Source organism: Eretmochelys imbricata, chromosome 19 (assembly GCF_965152235.1).
Source record: "Eretmochelys imbricata isolate rEreImb1 chromosome 19, rEreImb1.hap1, whole genome shotgun sequence".
Lineage (NCBI taxonomy): Eukaryota > Metazoa > Chordata > Testudines > Cheloniidae > Eretmochelys > Eretmochelys imbricata.
Genome location: NC_135590.1, coordinates 12,578,695 through 12,596,596, shown reverse-complemented (window position 1 = coordinate 12,596,596; position 17,902 = coordinate 12,578,695). Strand labels below are relative to the sequence as shown.

Genomic DNA, 17,902 nt, shown 5'->3' with positions numbered 1-17,902 from the left:
CTGTTCCCATTCCTGCCCTTAGCTAAATCTGATTCCCATTTCCCCACCCCCATTCCCTGTTCCCATTCCTCCCCCCCCCGGCACTTCCTGATTGACTACAGACTATATAGTAAAACTTGAGTTCTGCTTAGCTATATCTTAACCAATCATTTTACTGAAATTTAACTAAACAATCCTAACGTATTGTAACATGATTATGTAACCAATTATATCCCACCACCTTAATTAGTTTACACCCAGCAAAATTAATTATACAGCAGACAGAAACAATCACAGAACCAGACAGAGATTATACAGACAAACAATAGGGAAATGGGGACTACAGTAATAGAACAACAAAGAAATGAGGATTTCACATCCCAGCTATTGATAAGTGAGTTCTTGCCAGACAGGATGCTATCAAACTAAGTTTCCTTTTACATTTTCTAGGCACTTCCCTTTCTCTGGAGGCAATGGGCATTATCAGGACAGGATTGTATTCCTAACAGCCCAATAGCACCTTATTTCAATGGGACTAGTTTGGAATGTGAGGATGTGACCGGTCGCTTCCCAGCTTATGGCTGCCTCTGCTGCTTAGCCAAAGGCCTTAGCCTAAGCACAGGGCCTCAGACTGTCACAGTGAGAGAAGGCTCTTACACCGGCAGACAGTGATTTTGATTCTTTCTTTTATACCTCTATAATTAGCTAAGTGATAATAATACACCTAAATTCTTAGAGTATAGGCCTTTACAGACAGACCTGAATATCTATATCCTAACAGGCCTCATCAAGAAAAAGGTTGAGAACTCCTGCAACAGAAGACAAAAACCTGGTCACTTTATTTTGAGCTCAAGCTCCTGAGGAAATGAAGAGGAAGCCCACATTTTATGCTGCTAAATGGCACGGAGTGATGTTTGTATTGGCTTATAAGAAAAAAAAGAGTTAGTGCACCCTTCTCATTCAAAGGGTAAGAGCTACACCTGCAGTAGTCTGAAAGGAAGAACAATCCACCCCCTTCAAAATGGTTTTGATAACTGAAATCAGACTTTGTTCAAGGAATTTAGAAGTATGTGTAGGTATGCGGGCGCACACACTCTACATAAAAATCTTGCACATACAGCCTTCAAAGCAGACTATGTCTAGTCCTATAGTATTAACTCTAAAATATACTTGAAAACAAAGATTTATAAATAGCTTTTGAGCTTTTACCTGAAAAGCAAAATATTATGCACTTCTATTGTACTTTCCACTCTCAGTACTTTACTAACTGATTAGTAAAGTTAAAAGGAAATAATCTGTCTTTACCTCGTTATATCCTCTGTCAGCTGTGCTGGATCTGGTGGATAAAACTTCACATTGAATGTAAAGTTCCAGGGGGCTCCTGTAATTAGAAACATACAAGTTTTGAAAATTTACAACAAAAATGTTCACAATACAGAAGTTTATAAAAATTATGACAGGTTTCAGAGTAACAGCCGTGTTAGTCTGTATTCGCAAAAAGAAAAGGAGTACTTGTGGCACCTTAGAGACTAACCAATTTATTTGAGCATGAGCTTTCGTGAGCTACAGCTCACTTCATCAGATGCATCTGATGAAGTGAGCTGTAGCTCACGAAAGCTCATGCTCAAATAAATTGGTTAGTCTCTAAGGTGCCACAAGTACTCCTTTTCTTTTTATAAAAATTATGAATATCGAATCTGACTTTAAAAATAAAGCATTCAAATGATACTTTATATTTTAATGCTGCCATTTGAATAATTGATTATAGAATGTAGTTTAAAGAGAAGTGATAAAGTCTCTGATCTGTTTTCATTTACTTAGCTTAAAACATATCTTTTATGGGGAACACGTAACCAGACTATGTGGAGGTGGACATATTCACATGAAAGACATCCCAGATAATATAAGAAGTGTGGAATTCACATGTTTTGGAATCTACTGCTCATTAAATACTTCATACCTCTGTTTGCTTTTTATAGATGTGATAAAGTATGAATAGAGGTCAAACTGTGGTGTGGGTTAATGAATTAGCATTTTACCACCAAAGACTCAGGTTTTAAATCTCTCCTAGGTGAGAAGAAAGAGGTGTTTAGTGGTTAAACATTGGCCCATGCCACACAGCCACCATATAAATTCAGTACAAATGTCTATCTGTAGTCAAGAAACACCCAGGGCTAAAACAGCAAGGGTTTTGCAGGTCAAGACTGAAATGTTTTAGAACAGCTGAATTACAAGGTTTATGTAGACAGTACTTAGCTCTAATTAGTGTCATCAGTCTTACTTCTATGAGTACTACAATTATATTCAAAATGCATGCTCAGCCACTATTCAAATAAATCACATCTAACACGCAAAGATGCAAAACTGTATGTTTATTTTTCAATTTATACAAAAATGAAACCTTTCATAAACTCTCTGGGAGTCATACTGTATTTGAAAATAAAGGTTTTTAAACAAACTGACAAGTGAAATCATTAAAAAGATACAAAATATAATGTTCCAGTACAGGACCTTACAATCATAATTACATTGTGTGGACATTAAAACTCACCCCTCCCCTCCTTACTTCAGAGAGTTCAGATACCAAGAAGGTAGTAGCTTTAAAGATTTATTTTTTCAAGTGTTCAGAATGAGGTCACCATTTCCTCTTGGAGGGTATAATCAATTTTGCCCTTAGATAGCTGACCTGAAGGGCAGAGGCATTAAATGCTTCAGTAGGGAATTTCTAAAATTGCTGCAAAAACCTGAGTCAAATATAACGACTTCATTCATCACCCTCTAATTCAATAGTTTAAAATGGTACTTAATTCAGGGAGGCAAGTTTTTCTGATTTTGTTTTTTAAAAGATTTAATAAGTCCCACATGGGGCTGTCAAGGGGGAGGAACCAGACAGACTCCATTTACAGATTTGCTTCTTACCCAATACCATAATTGAATTAAGAGACAAATCCTGCCATTTTCATTGTATGGTGCCAGAAACATTCAAATTATTCATGAACAAGTTTAAGATAACTGTGAGCAACTTTCCATCTATTTTAAGGGGAACACAAACATTCTGGAGTTGTCTGTAGAAAAGTATTGTTCCCTTTTTTAGATCTGTATCTTAATCATGTCATTTTTCCAGTAAGACAATTTAAATGCATCTTAATCAGCTGAGTGAAACAAAGGGTTCCTTTAACTATCATCCTGCTGTAGGTTTTTGAACAGCTAAAGCCGTGCACACAAACAATTGCTTTTGTAGATTATAAAAATAAAAGTGGATGACTGAATGAAGAAGCTTTCCCAATGCTGTTTGTTTATTAACTCCAGTGGAGTTTTGCCTCGATTATGCCACACAGAGAACCTCTTCAGTTCATAGCTTTGTTGAAATACCTCTCCTCCTCCCTGTTAACCTACACAGAAATTCACTTTCACTGCAGTGAGAAGTCTTGAGTGTGCATATTCTTTGAAGAAAATCTGGTCTCTGAAAATGGATCTACATGGACACTGGTCCCTGCACTGAACTGGCCCAATATCAGAAGAAGTCACAGTCCATTTCTGCTTATACTGTGAGACATTTATCCTGACACTGTTCAAGCCACTTGTTCAACTCAGCTATCCCATTTGGATGCCTGAGCAGTTCTGAAGAATCCACAGAAGTTTGCCACAACATATACTTTTCTTTTCCCCTTACCAGCAGGCTGAAAGACACTACCTAATTCTGGACTGCACTATGGAGGTACAGCGTTTGTCTGCCTCCTGACAATGTACTGTAGGATAGTCTTCATTGTAACAAAGTGCCACTATTAAGAGTAAAAAGAGGGGGTGCATGCTGTTTGAACTTGTGCTGATCCCTGAAAAACACCCTTCCATGAACTCTAACTGGTTTTTGGCGGTTCTCTGAATTGTAGGCCAAAGCTATAAATACCTACCAGTAAAAAAATAGATCAAGATGAACTCAATCCACTTACCATGAACCTGCTTTTTTATTTCTTTGGCAGAATCCAGCCATGTCTGTAAGAGGAGAAAATAGTAAAATTCACACAGTTGACAAGTACTAAAAGAAACACCACAGGAAACAGTACTGTCAATCAGCTAAATAAGCAGCTACCAAATGTGAACTGAACTAGCTTTTGTAATGTGTGTATACCATATATATTATACAATATCCACCCACCCCTATATTACTCTATACTACTACTCAGGCACATGTACAACATCCTAAGTTTCCCCATTTTTCAGCCTGTTCACTCCAGCCTACTATCACCACACCATTCATCCACAGGCAGTTCAAAGTTGAGAGAGGGAAAGGATGGAATGGGATGGGATGAAGGACAGGAGCAGAATTCACATCCGTGACTTTTGTCCCCTTTTGTGGCCAGCTAGTACATATACACTGCATACATGATAAATTAAAATTCCAAAGGACATGAAAGCTCTATATACAAAAAGTTTTATTTATTTGAGCTCCAACAATGGCCTTGAACAATAAAGTGTGAACTTCCAAGGGAAGCCATCTCTCTCTCCGGATCTAAAAGTGCAGAATACGCTGCAGTTTTCTCATTAAAATAAATGCTCTGATGAAATGCTGCAACCTACATTTTTCTCAAATTCCAGCATCAGACAGTATAAGCTAGAACTAGCCATTAGGAAGAGAAACGCACAGATCCATAAAGGTTTTAACACTGCCATTTTCTCACAACCCCCCTGCACCTTCCTCCGCCTTCTAAGATGTATTGCTCACACTAATTCAGATTTTTAGATAGTAAGTTAAGCTCCTCTATGTGTAGTCCTTAACAAAGACAGCTTTATGTCATATCAATCACTGGAATAAGTGAAGATATTTGCAATGACAGCAAAAGCTTAGCACCTATCGTGACAGTTCGGGGTGGGGGTGAGGGAAGGTGATAATCTTTTTAAAAAAAAAAAAGGCATAAATTTCTGAGAATTAGCTTGCGGAGATAATATATTTAGACATTTTTATCCAGTTTCCTCAGTTGCCTGTAATTCATCTCCTTTATTTGTATTTTTGGGGAGCAAAGATGTGGTGCAAAACTGATGTCAGTGAAATTATTTTATAGCCTTGCCAATGCTCCTCCTTTAGTCATAACCTGAAATATCTCAGTCTTGAGCCTCTTCTTAGCAGAAGCTATCAGTTGTGAAACACTGTATGAAGACAGTGCAATAGTAATAATCATCTTCTAGAGGCTAGAATGAAGCCATCAAATTCATGTTCATGTGACCTAAGCAGAATTTGTAAATCTAGGTCTTCTGGAGGTGAAAAATTAGTATGCCTACCCATTCAGCTCTCTAAGCTTATCTTAAAGGACATTTTACTTTACATGTTTACTGGTACAACTGTGGATAGGTTTAATTAAATTCATTGTTAAAAATATGCTCTCTTCTACTCTTCCAATCTTTACAACTAGCGCTATGAAACCCATGAAAAAGAAGGCACACAGGCCATCTACATAGCATTTTTTGGGGTCTATGGTTTTGTCAGCATAGCAATTGTAAATGTAAGTGCTGATGCTACAAATGTTAGTTTTCTCCAGTGAGAATGGGACAGCCTAGCTGCTGGCTCTAACACAGCCCGAGTGCAGTCATGCATTCATGGAACTCATCCTGTCTGCCTAATCCAACAGACAATGAGGGTTCAGTAATTAATGATACTCTTATCCGAGGCTGTTTCATGAATCAGTGGAAAACAATTCTCCCTTTCAGCCTAGTATAAACTCTAATATAAACTTCTTCAGTGCTAAACAGTCCCTCTAGTCACTTTCCCACATTGGAAAAACAGAGGGTGAAAGTGCCCTTCTTTGCGCACATTGTTGGTTTATTTCTGAAAGTAGAGATATTTAGGTATAATATTTTCGTGTGTATATATGTGCGCGCTCGCGCACACACCCCACCCCCCTCTCTCCCGTTAAACCCTAGTTATCATTTTGGAAGAGGTTCAGAAGTTGGTTTGTTGAAGACTCTTATTAAAATCACTTTAGCTGGTAAATCAAATAAATTAGGTGAGGGCTCTTTTTAGAGTACTGTAGTGCTGGAGGGAATTTCAAACTTGGAAGTTTACACTCCATTAAACAGAAATATACATATATAAGGCAATTATCTCAAAACAGCAAAGGGTGGCTGCAAACATTAATAGTTTATTCCAGACTAGGATTAAAATCTATATCGAACAGCTGTGTAACTCTCTCATTCATGTTTTAAGTGACAATAAATCTCTGACACCAAACAATCCTGCTACTGACAGCGTTCCCTCACTCTTTGCAGTCTGTAAGAAATTACAGCAGCAAACTCCGAATCAGACATCAAGCGAGTAAAAAAGCATGTGTATAATTCTGTTTTCAAAGAAGGCAATGCAATTAGCTTTCTTCCACTCCTCCTGTCCCAAACCTAGGGAAGCCCGTTTGACTCAAAAGTGATGGATACAAAGAGAGGAAGACAAAAGGGGAAGTGGTTAGAGAATGATGATCTGGCAATTTTCTTCCCACAATGCAACACACACTGGTTAAAAGACTTAATTTGAACAGCTTGATATTTCTGCCCTTAAAAATATCTAACAATATTTTACATATAGTAGATTCCATTAAGTATGGAGTAAACAATTCCTTACTGCAAGAATGAAATCAAATTCTAAATATAAGAAAATAAAAACAAAAATGAGGCTTCAGCTGTCATGAAAGCCACCAATCTGTTAACTGTCCCAAAGAAGAATCTTTTTTTGTATCTTTTAAAGAATCTTTTAATGAGTTAATTTCTTCATTCCACCAGTTTTTCATAAATTATTCCAATACGTGAAACAGGAAGGTAGCCAGATGAAAAGTCTTTAAGTCCATTTCAAGTCAGACAATTATTTGAAACCAACCCCCAGGTAGGCTTAATTTTTACTAAACAAGGCTGTGCTTAACTTTTATGTAAGGCAGTCTGATTTGTTAAAGAACACGCTAGCAAGACAATGACGCTGCATAAATCTAAACAAAATCATAAAGTAAAACTGACCAATTTGAGTTTCAGTATGAAGAATTTAACTTATTTTCAGCAAATACATTAGGAATTGCATTGCCTTACTAAATACTTATACTTTTAGAATTTTCCTTCCCTCCTGTCAGTGACAAGCCCCAGCTTGAAACATTAATCCAGAATGGCCTCCCACCAAGTCCTGTAAATGCTGACAAGAGCTCCAGGGACTTTTTCCAATGATGGTCAGGCCAGCTGGAGCTATTCTCCTGTGATATTTTTCCACTCTAAAGGGAAAAGTGCTCCAAGAAGGCTACACGCTTATTTGGTTGGTTCAACTAATCACAAATAAGTGTGGATGAAAACTGACAGTCTCCATTTAGCATTTTTCTGTAGAAAATCAAATGTAACTCAAAATTTTCTAACTCTATTTCCTGATTACACACAGGACAGGAGTGGAATTTACATATGCAACTCCATGGAAATTATCCAAATAATTCCCTTGTGTGTGCACAGAACACACTGTTAAATCTTCAACCACTTACATTTCTTTCCATTTTTTATAAAGTTGGAACAGCCAGTATTGTATCGCAGAATACTAGGGTGCAGGGAGTAAGTTGTTTCCAGTCATAATATTGATTGACTGGTTCATTCAGATACATATTAGAGGGATACCCATGATAGTGAAGAAGGAAACACTTACCTGATCAATAAAACAAACCTAAGGCTAAAATCACTAAGAGTCTGTCATAACAGTGACAGACAAGTCAGGAAGAGGAGGAAAGTGAACACAAGACCCTTCAGAAATTGAGATGTGAGATGGCAATCTACATACACTTGACTCAAATTAACAGCTAAATCAAATATGCTTATTTACCCCCAAAATACAAGACATTGTTTGCTCCTCTTATTGCCTTTAGTAGATACTTGGAATAATTTATGACTGAAGAAATTCTCCCTGAATTCCTTTTGTGCTCAGGTTCTTTCACATCTTAAGTGTCATCTACTCTATCCTATCCACTCTATTCACCATGATTTTGTGAACCACAATTAAAAGAAAAGGAAAAACCCTAATCTCTATGCATCCGATGAAGTGAGCTGTAGCTCACGAAAGCTTATGCTCAAATAAATTGGTTAGTCTCTAACATGCCCCAAGTACTCCTTTTCTTTTTGCGAATACAGACTAACACGGCTGTTACTCTGAAACCTAATCTCTCCAACACTTCTTGAATAACTTATATCCTACAGTTCTTCTGTTGTATCTTTGTAATGTAGTCATAAGAAAAAGAAAAAGAAACCAGAACCTAATCTAATCTGTTTTGAATGTGGCTTCAGTTCCTCCAGAACAGATTTTTCCAAATTCATTTCACTCCCCTCCATTAGCAAAGCACATACTGACCTATTTTATAGTAGCTTCTATTTTATTCACAATATCAGGTTTCAGAGTAGCAGCCGTGTTAGTCTGTATTCGCAAAACGAAAAGGAGTACTTGTGGCACCTTAGAGACTTACCAATTTAAATAAGGTGCCACAAGTACTCCTTTTCTTTATTCACAATATCGTTACTCTTACAATTCACACACTATGCCAGTTCTTAGAAAAGGTCTTTCACACATAGGGGGAAAATAAAAATATTGCTAGATTAAGCAAAATTTTTTGGGACGCTACACACTTCTTCCCATTTTGGAGACAAGAACCTATCGAGAAGAGTTTGGGGTTTTTTTTATTGCACACTGTAGTTCCACAAGCACCTTCTTACCTTGGAAGTTGGAGAGTCCCATATGGCCAGTCCAAAGTAGTCTTCTTCCAGAAGATTGAGGTGCTCGCATACTTTTCTAAGCAGATCCTGACCCTTGGCATGTTTCTGCAAATAAGTAACAGGGATTCTATAGTATACACTGCTTTTTGTCTCTCCTCTCCTGGTCCCACCAATAACTCTCCCACTCTGCATAATCACTGAAGAGGGCTGAATTCTTGAGCAAAAGAAAGGGGTGCTGACAGGCTCAGCAATTTATGGCCAAGTATTTCATTTTACAGGGAAGAGCATCAGATAGGAAATTCAAATCCAGCAAACCAGAGTTATTGGGGAAATGTTTAAAATTGATGTTGACTCTGTCCCTGACCATATTGACTGAGCATCCTGAAAGTCATTTTATCTACACATCTTACTCATCTCAAAAAATGGATATATAATTATTCCCTACTCAAAAGAGGTGTTGTGTGGCTTAAGTGTTTGTAAAATGCTCCAAGAAGGTACTTATGCTACAATGATAGGTGGCAGTACAAAATGCTAAATTAGCTAGGTTTATCAAGTGGTGACCAGACTGAGATTTGTGACTGGAAATAGAATTTATTATTCTGACACTGTATTTTGGGACACAACATGATCTAGTGGATTAAGCATAGAACTGGGAGCTAGGAACCTTGGGTTCCAATCCTAGCTGTGCTGCTGACTTCCAATCACAAGCTCCTGGTCTCAGTATTCCCATTTAAAATGAGAATAATATTTATCTGTCTTTAGGATTAATTTAGGTTTTTAAAAAAATGTTCTGAAGTGAAGTGTTATTTAAATACTACACTTTGGGGAGGTTTGTTTGATTTTTATTTAAGCATTCATTACACCACCACTTTCAGAATAAGAATAAGCATAGTAACATAAGAAGCTCTCCAGGAAATAAAAGTTATTTCTGACCCACTGTATTTCATTTTAAACCTACTTTAAATGCTACACCATGTTCATTTCAAACTCAACAGAGATTAAAAATTAAATCTAAAAATCTGCCATATGGCAGAGTTCAACAAAATTTCAGACTGGGTCTAATCCACATACACTTGTCCTGACAAATAGATTCTATCAAACATTCTAGAGAAACAATGGACATTTCGATAATTTAAGCTTTAGATGTTTTAAGAGAAACAGAGAGAGAGAGAGAGAGAGAGAGAGAGAGAGAGAGAGAGAGAGAGAGAGAGAGAGAGAACAGCTATAGCCTTAAAACGATTTACAGCTCCAGGGATACAACTGTAATTACAGCTAACAAACTTCAAACTGCTGCAAACAATTTTTTAGGCTTCAACTTCATAATTGTCCCAGGCCTTTCCTTAAAAGATCAGCTATTTCTTGTGATCAGATAAGGTTTTCCCCCAACCATGTTCCAGTAACCACTTCTCAGTCTCTAGGACATAAAACTACATTACCAGAAGCATCCCATGGGATAGCAATGGCAGCAACACTGTTGCACAAACACTGATGCATTGACCTAATTGTACAAGGTCATCTAAGGTAACTGCTTTGCACAAGAAGCCCTAGAAACCTAAACAGGTCACAAATGAGCAACTAGACTTAACCAGTGGGTTCAGGGCTTAACAAGCTCATTATGTCTCAAAGACTAAGTGCCAGATTGTTTACGTGTTGGGCTAGTACTCAGATGCTGAATTAGATTTCCGTTGACTAGGACACTGGGATCATCCTATGAGATAGATACGAAAAACATGTACAGCCAAAAACCTTTCAACTATAGGGGACTGAGCAGAGCTTCTGAAATTGATTTAATAGGGATGCTAAAAACATTATTTGTTTACTGCCATTTCCATTCTGAATACTGCTAGACATTGTCACTCTACTAGCAATTTTTACATATCCACGTAAAATGGCATGTTGGCCCAACTCATCAGTTTCGTTATCCGGTCTTGAACATTTAAGGACAGGCATTCTGGGACTTGTAGGCCTACCTACACCCACCAGGCATTGTAAGCTGAGAGCAAGTCCTTTTAGGAAAGAAAGTGGAATAAAAGCCAAGCCACCTTCTCAGTGTAAGACAAGACACAGAGATCTCTACTGGGAAACTTGAAGCAGAACACCGGCAGCTGCTAGGTCTCCCCAGGCAAGGGCAGGGGGAAGAGGAAAAGACTGCCTTGGATCCATGCACCAAGGGGTGAACCCCTTAACCTAAACGGAGAACTTATGAACCTCTGATTCAAGGACAGAAGGTAACCCAGACCACAGTGAGAGGGCTGTAAAGGCTGAAGAGACAGCTTACAGAATCTGCACCAGAAGGGTGAATCAAGCCTGAGCAGATGGTGTAGAAAGGAGAGGCTTCTTGTGTTGGGATGCAATTGTGTCAAGACTGTGTTAAACTACACCCAAGGGGAGACAGTTTTGGAATTTGTCATTTTGCACACAGTTCCCCCTAATGGAAAACTAAGGCAACTGCAACACTCTGATGACAGGAATAGAAGCAACCCTTTCACAACCACTAAAACCCAAAATTTGATAATTAAGAACGAGCATTCCGAACCAGGGTTTGGCCTGGTGCCAGTGCTACCATCGCCCTTTGTAAAAATTGTTATAAATAGTGACGTAAGGATTGTGGCTTAGATAAATGATTAGGAAAGACTGGGATGAAATACAACTGATAGTTATGTGCCCATTAAGCATGCCTGCTAACTCTTTCAAGGCATAGCTCATATGAGAAGGAAGAATTTGAAGGAACAAAGCAAAAATAAGTATTTTGACGAAGTTTAAGTGGTGATCATCTCATTTTTTTCTGTGGTGATTTGCTGAAACTGTTTCCTGTTATTAGTCAGCAGCAGGTGATCTTAGGTTTCCAAGGTATTCTGGGTGAAAAGCCAGCAAATCCAGCTGACAAACATTTTCTGGCTCTGATCTGAATATTATTTAGAGTTATAATCAAATCTTAAGAGGATGTAAAATTTATATATCAATCACACTCAAGCCTGGAGTATCAGAAATATGGGCAAGTGAAGGAGAAAGCATCAGCAAGTGAGACTACAGCATTTTTAAAAAACCCGCTAAATAGAGATGTTGGATTTTTTTTTTCCCCAACGTCCAAGGTGCCCTACATTCTTATCAGATCTTAAATAATTGTTATGGTTTAAGACACAGTCCTACTCCAGTGGAGTTCAACCATTTACTTCACTGGCAGCATCACGCAATTCCGAACCCTCCCCGCCCCCACCCCCGTCACCCATCTTAAGAGACTAAATGGCACTTACATCCAAAGCACACTCGTAAACGGTGTCATCCAGCAAGGAAACCTTGCAGTACATATTTCTGTGTCTTCTTACTGATTTCTGGGTGGCTTTTAATTCTTGGCCTGTTTTTGTCTCAGGGCTCTCTATTTTCAACTCTGCCTTGGAACACTCTTCCTGCACTCCGTCTCCTTCCTTAATCTCAAGATCTCTGCTCTCTGGGTCTTGATCTTCTCTCCTGTCCTCCTGAGCAGGCTGAAATCCCACGACACCATATTTATTACTTACATGATTCAAACAAGTAGTGTCAACACAGCATAAATGTACTGTAGGTGATTTAATCCCATTAGAGATCAAAGTGGGCCACTTCACAGTGGCTCAGCAACTTAGAGTTTTTCTCTGGTGCTGTATCTTGTGCTCTAAAGTCTACAGTTTCTTTTTCTAAACTGAATTGCTAGCCCTTCTCATTGAAGATCATTTAAATGTAAACCAATGCAGTGATGTCTGCCCAAGTCTGCAAAGAATCTGAAACAACAGCTCAGATGTCAACTGATATTTATTCAGTTCAAGTGCATGTTAATTCTGAAGTCTAATGAAAATTTAAATTAGTCTCATTAGTTATTAGTTTATCAAAGCATGTCAGAAAGGACAGGGTTGAGATTATATTATGAAGACCTGTTCAATCTACTGTTAGCGGCATCTCATTTTAGATTGGAGACTCATTTTTCCAATCTGACCCCTCAATCTTGCAGGCAAAATGCTCAGCTAATCCATAAAAACCAAGCGATTTCCTAGAATTGTTTCGTTGTAAAACAGTCCTTTCTACATTTCCATTAGAGCCCTGAGAACGTGTCTCGGTTTTCATCACAATAAACCTACCCACATAATGCAGAATTTAATTTTGGGATCCAACGTGCTAATCAGTCTTCCTGTGTTATGAGTGATAGTAAAAATGGAAGACTGCCTTCATGCCATTGTGCCAACGCATGCTTTAGTATCTGCAATTATTTAAATTAGACCGACGTTCACAGACGGCTGCTTTCTGCTGTGACAGAGATAGGATAATCAGAAAGCAGAGAATCGGATGGATTTGGACACACATGCTGACTCAGAGGCTTTACAACAGGACACTTCACATAAATGGTTTCACACTAGAAATATCTGTTAAGAGTCAGGATTTAAAAGGACATTAATACTAATTTTACACATTATAGTCAAAATTAACTTATATGCACTGAAGGTTTGTGCGGCTTGTTTTTGCACAAGTTCACATATACTCAGTGTGTCAAATGCCTACAATTTTATTGCAAACCTCACTCATAGTATTTGTTTCGCTTAAAGGCCCAGCTCCTGGAGTCAAATGGTTAGATAAAAATCTCAGTTCATATTTTCAAGCTTTTCTCTGCAAATATGAGGGATAGAATTTTTTTTTAAAACTAAAGCAGAGTGTATTGTAAAGACTCAGAAACCAAAAGGCAAATAAGACTCCCCACAATTATTATTTTTTAATGTCATGATTTTTGGGAGCCTAACTCATGATTTCTGAATGTTTGGTTCGGCAATGCTATACAAATTTAAAGTGGAAATTGCTCAAAGTCCTCAAGTCAAAAGAAACTACAGTAACTCCTTGTTTAACGTTGTAGTTATGTTCCTGAAAAATGCTACTTTAAGCGAAACCAATTTCCCCATAAGAATTAATGTAAATGGGGGGGTTAGGTTCCAGGGAAATTTTTTTCGCCAAAAAAGGCTACACACACACAGTATAAGTTTTAAACAAACAATTTAATACTGTACACACCAGTGATGATTGTGAAGCATGATTGAGGTGGTGGAGTCAGAGGGTGGGATATTTCCCAGGGAATGCCTTACTGCTAAATGATGAACTACCACTCGGTGAGCCCTCAAGGGTTAACACATTGTTGTTTAATGTAGCCTCACACTCCACAAAGCAGCACAAATGGAGGCAGAGTGTGACAGAGAGAGACACCATGTGTGTGAGAGAGACGCACACTGCCCCTTTAAGTATGCTCACCGGACTCTAAATACACTGCCTTTTTAAGTAGATCAGCAAGTTGAGACAGCAGCAGCTGCCAGCAAGCTCCCTCCATCCTGACCAGTGTGTCCCCCACACTGCCCTGTGGAGGTGAGGTACAGCAGTGGGGGATGGGCGGACACCCTGAAATTAGCACTCCTCTTCCCCTAACCTCTGCACAGCAAGCAGGAGTCTCCCGGGAGCAGCTCCAAGGCAGAGGGCAGGAGCAGCACATGGCAGTGGGCGGGGAGGTACAGCTGAACTGCCTGGCAGTTGATAGCCTGCTGGGCAACTGCTGCATAGGGAACTTACGGGAGCTGATAAGGGGGCTGGTTCCAAGGTGCCACCAGCTCGTACACCCTGGTTCCAAGGCCCCACCAGCTAGTTCCAATGGACTGCTCTTCCTGCAAGCAGTGGACAAAGCAGGAGGCTACCAAACGTTCTAAGGGAGCACTGCACAACTTTAAACGAGCATGTTCTCTAATTGATCAGCAATGTAACAACAAAACGTTAACCGGGATGACGTTAAGTAAGAAGTTACAGTAGCTATAAGCTTCCTATTTACACCACTGACAAGCAGCACTAGTCTGTCCACTTGATCAGTGCTTCTCAAGCTCTCTGATGTGGGGGACTGGCAATTTTTTTTTTCCCAATGTGCGCACAGACCGGCAGCCGATGGCTTGTGGACTTGCACCAGGCTGCGGACCACCACTTTGAGTAGCACTGCACTAGATCACACTGCCTCCAGCACATTGGGCTGGGAACTAAGGGAACTGGATTCTATTCCCGGCTCTATATACAATTGTTTGGGCAAGATACCCAGGCTAAATTATTCAGAAACAGCCATCAACTTTAGGTGTCCAACTCGAAACAACCTGGACCTGACTCTTTCAAATGCTGAGCAACCACAATGCCAGCTGAACTCGAGTTGCAGATACTTAGCACTTCTGGCAGGAAAGAAAAAGAAAGAAGCCCATTGTATTTCAAGTCCAGTAGTCAAGAGGTGATGTACCTAAAACTACAGGCCACTTTTGAACATTTGGCTATTAACATTCTGTGCTTCAGTTTCCTACCAGTAAAATGGAGATAATACCTACCTTTTAAAGCTCCGAGGTCTATGCATTTAAGGCTAGGATTTTTAAGGCGCCTAAGGGAACCACAAAATGACTAGTAGTTGGACACAAAGTCCTTAGGCTCCCTTTAAATCCCCAGTCTATATGCTCCAAGTGATTAATAAAAGTATGTGTGGGGCCACAGAAAAAACAGGGCCTACCACACTGGTGGGAGAGGGTGTAAACTGAACTGAGGTCCATGAGGTTCTGAACTGTCTCTTGTGTTGCTTGCACTTAAGTCTGTTTTGAGGTTTGTTTTCTGCTGAACACAGCTGTAATTTCCATGATGTGTTTTCTATTGACTTTTCTTCTATCCATAGTGTACATATCAGAATATTTAAAAATGAGCACTAAAAGTAACTTTCAGAAGGATGTACTCCGAGTTTAATCCCAACTGACAAATTTTCTTGCCTCAGAGGAATATTTTCTTTAAGTGTTTTAGGAGTTTTTGTTAGTGTTTATATAATGCTTTGAAGATTAAACATATTATGATTAAAACAGTAGGAATAAAGTGAGAGCAGGAAGTGTCAGATGTAGCATAATGTCTGTCAAATACTAGAAGTTCCAAAAAAATTTTTTTCAGAATCTTGTGGGTTCTCATTGATCAAATCTAACACAGGAGGATTACAAACCTCTATTCCTTACTTAACCTGACAAATAATCCTGACTACATGAGCTAGCTGATTAGGAAGCCAGACAGAATCCAAATCAACTTTGTTTTTGTTTACCTGTGTTTCTGCGCTGCTTAGTGAATGAAGATCTAAAGATGGGTCAGTCCTGAGTTCAGGTTCAGGAGCTGCTATTGGGGCCTTCAGCAGTATTTCTTCATTAGGACTGGCTCCTAGATCTGTCTCTTTCTGACCTCCTTCACCTTTCTCTTGTGGAATCTCCACTTCTTTGCCTTCTTCTTCAGAAACCTGAGACTTGGGCCTTTTGAGAAATGATGAAAATAGGCGTGACAGGCCCCGACTCTCAGAAGTGCAGCGCTCTTTGTTCTTGCTCTGGTCTTCGTGTGTGGGGGTATCACCGTTGGATGCCTTCTGTTTCTGTCCCGTTTGATTATGCCCCTCAGATGCCTGTTCGGAAGCCTCCTCCAAAGAAGCCTCTTGCTTCTGTGTTTCAGCAGCTTCCTCCTCCTCTTTTTGCTGCTGCTGCTTAGGATTCTCGGTCTCAGCCACTAGACTCTTCTCTGTTGTCATGATGAAACTGTAACAGAGATTTTAAAAAGTAAACAAGAATATTTCTTCAGTGTTTACACATGCATTTAGCCATTGTAAATCAAATAACGAGCGCTCCAAGCACCACTTCCTGACAGCTGCTCTCTCTGGTCTGTGGCCTACTGAGCATTATTTACAAAGCATCACTGACAAATCACACTCGATGTAAAACTAGACTTGACTTAGTTTACTTTTTGCAAAAAAAGAAAAAAAATAGAGACATCTTCATTCATGTCTGCTCACACACCTTTGACAGTGAGGATTATACTAACAAATGTGTTCCAGATCCATGAGCAATTCTGCTCAACTCTGGTACTGCAAGTGCTCCTTAGCACTTCCTTTCCGCAGCTTTTACAATGCATCACAGTTAAAATGGCAGCTGTCTTGCCTAATCAAAATAGTCAATGAGAGATATTTCTAGTGTGACAACTGCAGAAGACAAACAAAAGCAAATAATGAGGTTTGTAGAAATAAAAGTGCACTTCCCTTAGCATTTCTAGCTTTACACTTCTTTCAAGTCTTCTTTTTCACCCTCCAGTAAAACTTTGTGCCTGTGCCATTTTGTGGGAAGGGAGTAGAGGAAACCGACATGTAACTAAACAAGCCTCTTAGTAACATCCTATACAAAAATTCTGTGGCAGCCGTATCTCGCTTCCTGAGATACATAACTGAAAAAATGGTGTAAACAGGAAGTTTCAGAAGAAAAACCTCCCAAAGATACACCACTTACAAGCAACAACACTCTTCAAAAGATCAAAAGTTTTACAACAACAACAAATTTCAGGTCCTACCAAAAATAAGTGTCCCTGTTACAGACTAAAGAATCTATAAATATTAAATTTAAGAAGTAATACATAAACACAGGAAAGCTAATGTACTCAATGCTTTTTTTGCATCTGTCTTCATGAACAAGGTCAGCTCCCAGACTACTGCACTGGGCGGCACAGCATGGGGAGGAGGTGACCAGCGCTCTGTGGAGAAAGAAGTGTTCGGGACTATTTAAAAAAGCTGGACGAGCACAAGTCCATGGGGCTGGATGCGCTGCATCCAAAACTGCTAAAAGAGTTGGCGGCTGTGATTGCAGAGCCATTGGCCATTATCTTTGAAAACTCATGGCGATACGGGGAGGTCCCGGACAACTGGAAAAAGGCTAATGTAGTGCCAATCTTTAAAAAAGGGAAGAAGGAGGATCCTGGGAACTACAGGCCAGTCAGCCTCACCTCAGTCCCTGGAAAAATCATGGAGCAGGTCCTCAAGGAATCAATTCTGAAGCACTTAGAGGAGAGGAAAGTGATCAGGAACAGTCAGCATGGATTCACCAAGGGCAAGTCATGCCTGACTATTCTAATTGCCTTCTATGATGAGATAACTGGCTCTGTGGATGAGGGGAAAGCAGTGGACATGTTATTCCTTGACTTTAGCAAAGTTTTTGCCACGGTTTCCGACATATTCTTGCCAGCAAGTTAAAGAAGGATGGGCTGGATGAATGGACTATAAGGTGGATAGAAAGCTGGCTAGATTGTCGGGCTCAACGGGTAGTGATCAATGGCTCCATGTCTAGTTGGTAGCCGGTATCAAGTGGAGTGCCCCAAGGGTCGGTCCTGGGGCCGGTTTTGTTCAATATCT

General features: G+C 39.4%; 1 protein-coding gene across 25 annotated transcripts in view; it reads right to left on the bottom strand.

Annotated features, from left to right (window-relative positions):
* EPB41 (erythrocyte membrane protein band 4.1) overlaps positions 1 to 17,902 on the bottom strand; it is a 188,242-nt gene that overhangs the window by 64,637 nt on the left and 105,703 nt on the right. For 24 of the 25 annotated variants that reach the window (XR_013348414.1, XM_077837786.1, XM_077837787.1 and 21 more), the window contains 5 exons: positions 15,788 to 16,265; positions 11,940 to 12,170; positions 8,686 to 8,790; positions 3,930 to 3,972; positions 1,285 to 1,360 (listed from right to left, as the gene is read on the bottom strand). Coding sequence is in view for 24 of the 25 variants with exons in the window: in XM_077837786.1 (XP_077693912.1) it covers positions 1,285 to 1,360; positions 3,930 to 3,972; positions 8,686 to 8,790; positions 11,940 to 12,170; positions 15,788 to 16,265 (933 nt within the window). In the remaining variant the exon portion in view is untranslated. Of the gene's footprint in view, positions 1 to 1,284; positions 1,361 to 3,929; positions 3,973 to 8,685; positions 8,791 to 11,939; positions 12,171 to 15,787; positions 16,266 to 17,902 lie in introns of those variants that run through there. The other variant, XM_077837803.1, reaches the window with a different exon arrangement.